Below are 12,028 nucleotides of genomic sequence, written 5' to 3' on the forward strand. Positions count from 1 at the left end.
GCCATCCCGAAAGAGGAGTGTGTAAAAGTGATTGACAACTTTGTCAGACGAGTACAGGTTTGCTTGCAACGGAATGGTGGACATTTGGAACACATCTTGGGAAAGCCATAAATTGACTAAAAATTGACAGAAATAGCTGAAACTCTGGTGAATGGTCTTCCATAAACTGAATAATGTGTGGTTGTAATTTGAAATAAATAGCTTTTTAATCAAAGTCACAATTGAAATTTTCATGGGTACGCATCTTTTTGGGTCACCCTGTATATATAACATATAGACAAATTATAGCTTGCAATTATAACCATTCGCACCCAAATTCATACCTATGGACAATTTGGAGTGGCTAATTAACCTAGCATGTTTTTGGAATGTGGGAGGAAACCGGAGAACCCGAAGAAAACCCACGCATGCACGGGGAGAACACGCAAACTGTAGGATTGCACTCCCTGTATTAAATATAACATACCAATTATGAGAGGAAAACCAGCACACTGCCCTATGCCCATATTTAACATTTCCACAATACCATATAACATAAAATGACACGGTATCCATAAAATAATAGTTACGCTGTAGCAAATGTATTATTCAATATCAGCGTATGCATTTTTAAAACGGTCTACTTCTTAATGGACAGGATGTCTCACACGAGATGTAAAGGCCTGCACCTGGACTCAAACCCTCCAAGTACAGCTCCACGCCGGGGGGGCGATAGTGATAGGTCAGCGTGTTTCCACAGCCATGACTGACATGCTGCTGGCTGACCCACAGCACCAACCTGGACTGCCTGGGGGGGCCTAATCATAGCGCAATGGAGTCTGGGAAAATCTCGCTATACATACATAACTTTTATTTTTTTTCTTTTCTGGCTCAGTGGAAGAGTTATGCTGACAATACTTCACACGTCTTTGAAAGTAGAAGAGGAAAAGTAATTTTCTCACTTGTTTTGATGGCGGATTTTCTGTCTATTCTGTGGGAATTATTTATTTAGAGATGTAAGGTAATTTGCTATTGTGCATAAAAGGTCATTATTACTGTATGACCAATAATGAGGACATGTCCTGCTTTATGATTCCGTGGTTACGGAAGCAAATGCTAGTCATTCCATCACTAACAAATCAGTTCCTAAGTCTAAAATAATCTGTTATCGGTAGATCTCATAAGCAGTTGACATTTTACAACGTGAATGACAATCTGACTAAATGCATTAATTCAATGCCGAGCAATAAATTCTACAGTATTATATCCTTGTGGCATTTTTATTCAGTTTATTTGGTTAAAATCTCTAACCCATGAAAACTAACCCATGAGTCTCATCCATTGACCTTACACTCGAGGAGTGCCTATAAAAGACAGTTTGCCCATAAAGTAACACAATAAAACAGAACATCATAGTGGACTCCTGCACAGTTTGGGTAATGGCTTACAAGGAAAAAAATAATAATTGCATAAGGAATAGAAATAGAGTCAATCTCCGGTTTTTGTTAGTAATCCGTTCTAAAAAGTGAGACAAAAAGCAAAATGAATGAATGTGAAGCTATTTTTTTAAAATAAGAAATAACATTAATCCAATTAATCAGTTTCCGACATCCAAAAATATGAACACAATACACTTTTATAGAGAATAATTATAGCTTACATACAGAAAATGATGGGGAATAAATATGAATGACTAAGGAAATGGAGAAATGAACATTTAAGATTTTTTTTTAGCTCTTATTTACAACTTTTGGGTCTATGTACGATAGCATAGAGTGGAAAGGAAGGAGGATAAGTTATTGTTTGGAAGGAGAATCCCACTCTATAAGGACTTCCCAACATCTTAGATTGATTCTGATCTTTATTTCATAGCACCGTAGTTTGCCGTAGAGTTTATCTTGCAACTTTTCTTTGGCGCCGGAACAGCATCACAAATGTTTGGGATGCTTTGTCTGGGAGCTCAATTCCACACAATTAGAAGCACGTAACCTGAGTAGTTTGTTAGGTGCAATATTTGGCTGAAATGGTGTACACAAACTAATGAAAAAACGAATACTTTTCATTCGAAAACCAAGGTTTCACTGTAAGTAAAGTTGTTTCTACTTGACTAAGTGGCTATTTTTCCCACTAATGAAAAACTAAATGATCCTATGTTGCTCAAGCCTCTCTATCTAAATGATAATCTGAATTCTCATATGATAACGATGGTGGAAAAACACATAGCTACCAAATGGAGGCAATCAAGACAGCTCGATATAGCACTGGGTGACGAGATGGAACAATCGCCTTGTGGCGCTTCATATTAGATATTAGATAAGTGTGTGATTGAACAAGATGAGCTTTCCTTACATTAATTCCAATGTTAAATTCTAAGATATGGCTCATCTGAAGCCCCAAAGCCAAGTGCCTGCCTGCAGTGATGGGCTACACTCAGACATCCTGGTTAGTTACCTCAAACTTCTAAATTACAATTCTAATGTCCTGTTGGACATTCATTTTAAAAGTGTACAAAATTTCTATAGACGTCCAATGAAAAAACAGAAAGTTCTGTAACTATTTGATATACGTACAGGGTGCAACTGGCAACTTGAAAACGACTTGTGTGGCGTTGCTGACCGCCTCCACTTTACTAGATTTACCTAAACTCGCCTATATTTTGGGTTGTATCTAAAGCAGGGGTGGGCAAACTTTTTGACTCGCGGGCCGCATTGATTTAATAAAATTGACGGGGGGGGGGATATATAGTATTTTACACGTGACAGTCCATTTGTACACATGTATTTTTACACATATTTTACACATAAAAGTGTCATGCAGTCTGCTATACGTGCACTTTGAGATCATTTATTTGATGTAAAGTGCATTATAAAATTATTATTATTATTATTATTATTATTACGACCAGTCCAGGTGTACCCCGCCTCTCGCCCCAAGAAGCTGGGATAGGCTCAGCACCCGCGCAACCCTCGGAGGATAAATGGTAGAAAATGAATTATTATTATTATTATTATTATTATTATTATCATTATTATTAGTATTATTATTACGACCAGTCCAGGGTGTACCCCGCCTCTTGCCCCAAGACAGCTGGGATAGGCTCCAGCACCCCCGCGACCCTCGTGAGGGTAAGCGGTAGAAAATGAATGTATTATTATTATTATTATTATTACGAAATTGATAAAAAAGCTACTTCAACCATCAAAAGGTTGGCTCAAGCCATGATGCCAGGTTGTATGTTGAGTTTAAATGAAATATTTTGGAAAGAACAGGCGGGCCATATTCAAATACTTGGCGGGCCGGATGTGGCCCCCGGGCCGTAGTTTGCCCACCCCTGATCTAAAGGTACTTGGTAAACTTGTTTCGTAACGTACGCGGTGCACTTCACAAGACAGCGCTGCGCAGGCTTGTGCTGCGTCAATTGTAGCATGACAGGTGAAAACATACAGATACTTTTACACCAGATGTGATGTGAGACACCTTCAAGAAAATTTATAATTTCGTCTCAGATTTTCCCAAAGGTCTTGGGGCTTATCAAGATTTTTCTGGCAAAACGGAGATGAGCCTTAATGAGGCAAATTTATAGCTTGTTTTTCTGTGGCTTGTCGGACATACTGTACTGCAGGGGTCGGGAACCTTTTTGGCTAAGAGAGCCATGAAGGCCAGATATTTTAAAATGTGTATCTGTGAGAGCCATATACATTTTGAATGCAATAAAATGTATGCATTTTTATGTAAGACCAACAGTTTTAGATGTAATGGGCTCCAATTACGTAGACCAGGCACACTACCCCACGCCAATGGGGTGTGGCCAGCATACTTTCGTGAGCAGCGCAGTGTCTAATAATAAATCAAATACTTGCTGCCATTAATGCAACTTCTGCTGCTGCATGGTTTTGAACCGTATTAAGTATATTTCATTCTTTTGGCCATCTTTGCCAGAAGGCTTGGTTCTGCAGCTTTAGCTATTTGACTAAAGGAGGAAAGTTTACATTTACATGTTTTTTTGACATCTCAATGACCGAGGTAGACTACAGCATTACCTAGTAATAACCGAGTTTTGGTGTTTGACCTGGAAAATATCATCAGGAAAGATAGATATGGTCGGCCGTATTGCAGTAGAAAATAGATGGACGAATTAAAATGCATAAGAAAGTTGTTGATTTTGAATATTATTTTTAACAGTGATTTCTGTGATGTTTACTTTAAAATGTTAGCATAAATGCATTTTTATTGTGGTAAGAAATGCTTGAGAGCCAGATACAGTCATCAAAAGAGCCCTACCTGGCTCCCGAGCCATAGGTTCCCTACCTCTGCTGTACTGCATAAGCAAATTGAAATCATCTTTGCCAGCAGGCCTTCAATACAGTCAAGGTCCTTAAAGGAAAACTGACTTTTTGTGTTTAATACACATAGAACAGCTAAGAATGCACGTAATGGGACGCAACTATGGATGGAAACTGACATAACAGCCATAGAATAATGCTGAAATATTCTATTTTTTTACATTTAGTTTTACATAACACTATATAATAACTACTTCCGACATTTTTCCACCCTCATCACATGTAGTGTACAAATCAAATAAGCAAATGATGTCCATTGAAATGCTCATTATGTAATTATACAGATAAGGATATCAAACTGCTTCAATCACAGCGTGGCTGAGACCGACAATGAACTTTCAACATATTCAATTATAAAATCAATAAAAGCACATGTGCTCAGAGCAAGCTATAAACATGCAGGGTATAATATGGTTATACAAGCTAATTACAATTTAGCACACTTTAACATAATTACAGTATGTGTATGGCGGACAAATGTGATCCACCCGAATTTTGCTTTGCTGTAAAATTGAGGATTAAAAAGGATGCCTTATTTCGCTCTGTGTTCTTGCTGTGTTTAAAGTGAAGTAATCTCATTTACGGCACTGCTTGAGCCGTGGCAGCAGCTTGAAGACCCACCTTGAGGCATAGCAGGCAGGAGCCAGATGTTCACAGAGTCTACAAGTCAAGATAAAAAAAAAAAATCCTGCAAAATACGTCTAAAGGAAAGGAGAAAATTGTGACATTTGTGATTAGTTCTGATTAGTCACTAATCACAATCGCAAATGAAAATATGTTATTATCTATAATAATTCAGGATTTAAATCTTTTTGTGGTAAACAATTCAATAACTACATCGAATTCCAATTTGGTGCTTGTGTGTCTTACTGAACATTACTGACACTTTGTGACCAGTGTGAATTTCTGAATGCTTTACGTTCGTCTTTTAATTCATTCATTTTTATACTACTTTATACTATTGAAAATGCTTCATTTAGGCAAGAAAAAATGTTTGCTCAATTATGCATATTTCTGCACTAATAGTATGTCATATTTAACCACAAATCAGCATGATTTATTACTATATTTCTGAAAAACCATGATAGATTACAGCCATGAAATTCCAAGCGTGCAGTGGCGAGGGATTACTGTATTCTCACGACATTTCAATATGTCAAAAATAATAGGTAGCTTTAATATTAACATGAGGAAACCCAGAGTTAACGTATTAATGAAAGTTCTTACTGTTTTTTATGTGGCGATTACGAGAGGGAGTCCATAAAGAACACAGTTGAAAGCTGCAGGTGTCAAATTCGGTATGTGCTGAATATCTTCTTTTGAGTCACCGACACCAGAGTGATCTAAAAAAAAGAAAACAAAAAAAGTGTGAATTTATATATAAATTACCGCAAATTCCGGTGTATACAACCAACTAAATTATTCAGAAAAAAACTGATTTGTACATATGTAAGCTGCACCGGACCAGAAGCCGATCATGTCCATATTATAAAATGACATTTTGGCACGCACAGGTCTGTGAGGAGCAGGCAGGAGCCAATCAGGAGCTATCAAGAAACTCACCAGTTTGTCAACCAATAGGAAATTTGTTTATCAATAAAAGACTCACTCACGGTTTTATCTTAAAAATAACACTAAGCTCATCACACAGCAACTTAACACCCAAAAGGTAGCTGGGAAATACAATACAGTACCAATACGAGTAAAAAAAAAAAGTTTTCCACATTTTCCAATCATGCTAGAACAGGGGTGGGCAAACTTTTTGACTCGCGGGCCGCATTGATTTAACAAAATTGACGGGGGGGGGGCATAATACTATATATTCTACACCGTAACAGTCCACCTGGAATTATTGTATCTGTAAAAATGTAGTGCAATCAGCTATATGTACTTGTACCATGGTGTACCAAGGTTGTACCATAATGCCAGGTTGTATATTAAGTTTCAATGAAATACTTTGGGCCGTATTCAAACACTTGGCGGGCCGCATGTGGCCCCCGGGCCGTAGTTTGCCCACCCCTGTGCTAGAAAGTGGATGGATGGATAGAGCTCCTGCAATGGTGCCTCTGTCCTTCAGAGGGCACCAGAGGAGCCCAAAGGGAGGCTGACGTCTTTGCAGGGTCCCAGTAGGCAAAACATTGTAACACCAAAGACCACCAATTGTAATATTCAGACGAGTGATGATTGTTTTTGTCCTTTTAGAAGAACTGGTGTGTTTCTAAGAATTAGATGTTAAAAATATGCACAAGATTGTAGACACAAAAACTCTCAAGTGGATAAAATGCACTCTTACCATTGAATCCAGTGTCCTTGTTGTCATGTGATATTCCTGCCGGGTGAGTGTCCCGCCTAAGGAAATGGACAATCTGCCCAGATGTCTGTTTGAGGCTCAGAAAATCTATATCACACAGACTTCAGTTTATTCACATATACTTCCCAGACTCACCAGAACCAAACCGCGTGAACAGCTAAGAAAATGAAATCATGCAAACGTACCATTCAAAAAGTCAGTCATGTATTGAGAGTTCTGTTCAAGGCTGCTGTGCCACTGATTGAGGACAACGCAACTGACACCGTTCAAGCTCATCAACAGAGCGACCTCCAAGGGTTTCTCAAAGGTGCACTGTCCCGCCCTGGAAGAAGAAAAGAGCAAGGTTAAGTCTGAGAGTAAAAGAAGACACACGGGTCCAATTCTGGTCAAACAAGACCGGTCACACTTAAAGAGGAGTTAGTGAGACAAGCTGTCAATCAGAAAGGGAAAATGAATGTATTTTGTTTTCATTAGGGATGCTACACTCAGGGTTTTATGCTGCTGATTCCGATCATCCAGGACTGAAATCGTCCGATACGGATACCAATCACATTGTACATTTTTTTTATTCATTTATGAGGAGTGCTATTAGCCAGGGATGCCGTGAGAAGTCAGGGCAACGTGATAATGATACATAATTCCTAGCTGTACCTCTGCTACCGGCTATATGATGTAAAAAAAGTAACCATAAAATCACATTAATTCAGACAAAAACATATTTGACTTACATATATATCACTTGTGAAACCGCTAGATAGGTTACACGGCATGCGTTGGCAGTTAAGGTCAACATGAAAGTACAGTACGAAGGAAAGTGGAGGGGATATACTGTACATTTGTTAGGGCAAGACACCAAGGGATGCACAGATGATCAGCTTTTGAAAAGCATTTATCGGCATATGCTGATCATCCACGATTTTCCACGAAAACCCGCCGATACTGATCAGTGGACTATTGATCGGAGCATCCCTAGTTTTCATTTAGAAATGACAATTTTACCTTTTCTGCATGTCAAAGTTTGAGAAGTGCTGGCCTTTGGTATTACACTGGACCAGGTCAAAGAGGACAACCATCTGGCACTCTGAAAAGGGCAAAATCATCATTGTCAAAGTTTGCTAAAATACAATTAGAGACTTTTTATGTTTTCGGTTTTTAATTACACTTTCAGTTTTAATTTAACAGGTTTCACACAAATATAGAATTTACCACTCGGGAAATACCGTCATTCTGTTCATAATACTGGTACTGGTAATGATTTTTGGATGAAAATCCTTTGCAGGACAGGTAAGAGTGCCGGTGGTGTTGTGTGTATATAGTATTTTTCTTCCACAAAACGACAAATCTGCCATTGTCTTGTGATACCGAGACCAGAATGGTCTGGTATTTGGTGAAAAAACGGATGGAAATAAAATCATTGTGTCAGTCACACTGTGCTTAGTGGTTAGCGGGTGGCACACATCTGTCTGGAGGGCATGCGGCCGACCAACGACACCCTGTCACTCACATCATCTGACTAGAATAATTTTGATCATAGACATTAGGGTTAGCAAACATTATTGTAAGCTTTGGCTAACCTTCATACAAACCTTGATACAAAAATTTTTGAACAAATATATTTTCACAACATTTCTGATGCTGCAACATGAGGCAATGGTTATGGACGAATGGCACAAGAATGGGCCTCAGCATGTTGTCATGGTATCTGTGTATTCAAAATGTAATCAATACAATGCACCTGTGTTCGATGTCTTTGCCATAATGCCATTGCCACGATGGGCACTTGATTCGCAACACAGGTGCATTTTTTATTGATTGCATTTTGAATGCAGCGATACCATGACATGATCCTGAGACCCACTGCTGTAACATTCATCCCTGACATGCTGACATCTCCACATGTTGCAGCATAAAAACGCATTGTCCCTTGTTGCAGGGATCTACACACAATTACTGGAAGCTGAAAACATTATTAACTAATTCAATACCAGCCATTTTTCAAAACGCATCCCTCTGAGTACTGGCCATTTTTAACGATTGTGACTGATTCTTCAAGACACACAGAATATTGTGTGTCTAAACAACTGTGCCACAACATAAACAACTCCAAAAAATATTTTTTGTGATGGTAAAGTTCATTAATGACTACTTTCACTTGTAGCGTATATGAGTAAACTGTACCTGACAGATTGAGAGCCGCGAGTTTTGCAGGTGTAATGTGAGTCCAGAAGCGTTCCGTTCCCAAGTACATGAATCCACTGCATCTGCACAGTATCTTCTCTATCTCACTCAAACTTATGAGAAAGAGGGGTGACATTAGACTTGTACAACACCACATGTTGCATGTAAAGACTCATACCTGGGAGTTTGTTTGATGCCCACGAAGCCTGCTAGCAGTGGGTTAAAATGCTGGCCCTGAGCTTCCCACTTCATCTTTGTTTTCTCCCCAAGAGTGGTCCCTTCTGTACAACAGTTGCGCACCAATTATAATGTACATCTACATGCAGAAAGTGTACCGTAGGTAGGAATTTGTAACTAATACAAGGCTGTCAATTATGGACAGAAAAACACTTTAAGATGCTGATCGTTAGGAAGAGGACATGTTCTGGAGATAAAGCATTGCACTATAAAAGGACTATCCTTTTTCTACAGCATGCACACCACCCATGCAATCGCCAATGTAACTGCTAAAGGTCTTGAATGTTGTATAAAACCCACATTATGAGCACTTGGGCAATCTCATGAGTCAGAACATGTGCCATAGGCAGCACAGGAATTCAGTGTGTGCCTCATTTTGGGTGAATTAATACAATGTGTGCCCACGCGGCCACACTGAGGAAGAAATACGTTGCTTATTACCTAATACTGGAAAAAAAACATGGTTCTCTTTGGGCTTTTCCCTTCAGGGGTCACCACAGCAGACCAATCTCCTCCATCCAACCCAGTCTTCTGCATTTGTCTCTCTCACACCAACTACCCTTATGTCATCTTTGGTCTTCCTCTACGCCTCCTACCTGGCAGCATCCTTCTACCAATATATTCACTCTCACTCTCCTCTGGACATGTCCCAACCATGTCAGTCTGGCCTCTCTGACTTTATCTCCAAGACCTCTAACATTTAATGTCCCTCTGATGTACTCCTTCCTGATCCTATCCATCCTGGTCACTCTCAATGAGAACCTCAGAACCTTGCTAGAACATTCATGTCACATTTGCATCATTCACTCACCAAAGTTGCTCGAAGTGTGGACGATATCTTTGTCATTAAAGATGCATTTCAAGTTCCGTGTGTCCACTGGGAAGGTGTGAGCAGGTAAAGCATGACTGCTTGGTATCTGGGAACATTTATAAACAATAGTTTCCAGTAAGAAATGAAATTGAAACCTAGGAACTCCAACAGACAGTGCTGTTGCATATATTGTCTATCGCTGGCCAGGAGACATTTAGAAGTAACAGAATCTGTAAATGTGATCAAAACAGAAGTTCAGAGGACGGGAAACGTGACCTTTGAGAAACATTATGCAAATGACTGATAAACACACTTAAAAGAGAGCCTAAAGGAGATTTAATAATCGCCTGGACCAATAGTAGGTAAAAAATAATATTAATGTCACTATCTAGCAGGCCCACATGAATTTACTCACTGCTTTGATGGTTTGGCTTTGATCGGCTTTCCCTTTACCACCTTTAGCACCTTTGGATTCCTTTTCCGCTGCCACAAACAGGAAGCAGAAATAATAGATTACATAGGCTGCATTACATAACACAACATTGTGGCTTTCAGATTATCTGCAAAGGCGTTTCTATGTAGCTCAACATCTTTTCTGAAAGTTGAACCCTCTAAAATGGTTTCCTGCTCCTATTATTACAGCCAGAAATGATTGTTACTGTAAGTTCATCGGATAATGCGACATTATTATTATTACAACTTAAGATTCAGTCTAATAGCTCAGTGCATATTCAGTCTTAATAGCTTATAACACCTTTTCAACCTACATGCAGAAGGGGTTTGTGCCAGTCTCTCTCACACAAACTTAAGTTTCACTTTCCAGAGACAAGTTTCATCTTCTAGAGGGTCACGGTAAAGGTTTCGTCCTGGGCTCCTGCCAGGGTTCCTACCAATTTGACATTTCAAAATCGCATCTATACCTTTTCAACCTACATGCAGAAGGGGTTTGTGCCAGTCTCCCTCACACAAACTTAAGTTTCACTTTCCAGAGACAAGTTTCATCTTCTAGAGGGTCACGGTAAAGGTTTCGTCCTGGGCTTCTGCCAGGGTTCCTACCAATTTGACATTTCAAAATCGCATCTATACTCCAGACTCTTTTAATTAACTGGGTCATCCAAGAAAGCAGACCAATTAATTTTGTGTTTTCCGCAAAACTTTGACATTTTTGCCTCTTTTCTGGCATGATGTTGACCAAATTATTGTTTGTGTTTGATTCATGTTGATCCGCTCCGTCTTGAACCAAAACAATTACTTCATTAATTTAAAAAAAAACGGCTTCACATTAATTGAAAATATCATAAATAATATCATTAGATGCAGCCCTTGTATCATCTATATAAATTATGGAAATATGTTTTTTTCATTATCCCTATAGCCCTACACTTCCCCCTATCGTCTGGGCTAACTAACTATTAATGCTGCAAATGTTGTGTCTGCCTGATTACAGTACACGCGTCAAGCATAATCCAAGCTTTAGATACAGTATCATTATTCATTTGTCTGAAATTAAACCCCACAAAGACTAAAGAGGAACATCATTAAAGGTATTTTCATCTTGTATTTACAAGAAAGCTTCTGTTAAATAAATCGCTCACAGGTCCCTTGGCCATACGTGTTTATAAAGTATTAGTGCATGTTTGGGGTTCCGATACCTTTGATTGGCTCTTCTCTTTGCATACGACTGTAGAGAATCTGTAGTGAGAAGTCTCGTGACACAGAGCTGATGAGGTCTCCCTGAAGGATGGACAATGCCTCCAATGGCAACTCCATCAACTTCCAGTCAGCCAGCAACACCACAAACTCCCCTAGTTGAGGTGGTGTATTTTCTGGAAAGACGCAGATGGACACAATGTAATCTGGTGGACTCAATTAAGAAAGAAAGAAACATCTCATTGGGTTCCAAATGTACACTTCCGAAGAATTCCCTGTAAAAAAAAACATGGATATTCCTATGGTTAATTCTTGTTTCTTGACTCTGCTCGGTGGGTGTTTGTATTAAAATGTCCCTATAATGCAAATCCGTCTTTTTCTCTTTTCTTTCTCTTTTGAGAAAAGAGCCACTCAAATGGTTGGTTTTGAATTTCCAGGTTTTTATGAAGTCACAAAATATTTTCCAGCACGCTCATAGCTAGATGAGCCTGCCCCCCTAAAAATCATCCCCCTAAAAGG

The 12,028-nt window shown here is 39.1% G+C and overlaps 1 protein-coding gene across 8 annotated transcripts in view; it reads right to left on the reverse strand.

Moving 5' to 3' along the window:
- Positions 1-552: 552 nt before the first annotated feature.
- The window catches only part of LOC131113864 (cilia- and flagella-associated protein 46), a 53,682-nt gene continuing 42,206 nt past the window's right edge, over positions 553-12,028 (reverse strand). For 2 of the 8 annotated variants that reach the window (XM_058064283.1, XM_058064282.1), the window contains exons 50-59: positions 11,512-11,685; positions 10,275-10,342; positions 9,860-9,965; positions 8,990-9,092; positions 8,812-8,924; positions 7,633-7,714; positions 6,819-6,955; positions 6,616-6,720; positions 5,550-5,665; positions 553-5,023 (exon numbers count right to left, since the gene is read on the reverse strand). In XM_058064283.1, coding sequence (XP_057920266.1) covers positions 5,556-5,665; positions 6,616-6,720; positions 6,819-6,955; positions 7,633-7,714; positions 8,812-8,924; positions 8,990-9,092; positions 9,860-9,965; positions 10,275-10,342; positions 11,512-11,685 — 998 coding nt within the window. In that variant the 3' untranslated portion in view covers positions 553-5,023; positions 5,550-5,555. Of the gene's footprint in view, positions 5,024-5,373; positions 5,666-6,615; positions 6,735-6,818; positions 6,956-7,632; positions 7,715-8,811; positions 8,925-8,989; positions 9,093-9,859; positions 9,966-10,274; positions 10,343-11,511; positions 11,686-12,028 lie in introns of those variants that run through there. The other 6 variants (XM_058064281.1, XM_058064277.1, XM_058064279.1 and 3 more) reach the window with 5 other exon arrangements.

The sequence above is a fragment of the Doryrhamphus excisus genome, chromosome 2 (assembly GCF_030265055.1).
Source record: "Doryrhamphus excisus isolate RoL2022-K1 chromosome 2, RoL_Dexc_1.0, whole genome shotgun sequence".
NCBI classification, from domain to species: Eukaryota; Metazoa; Chordata; class Actinopteri; order Syngnathiformes; family Syngnathidae; genus Doryrhamphus; species Doryrhamphus excisus.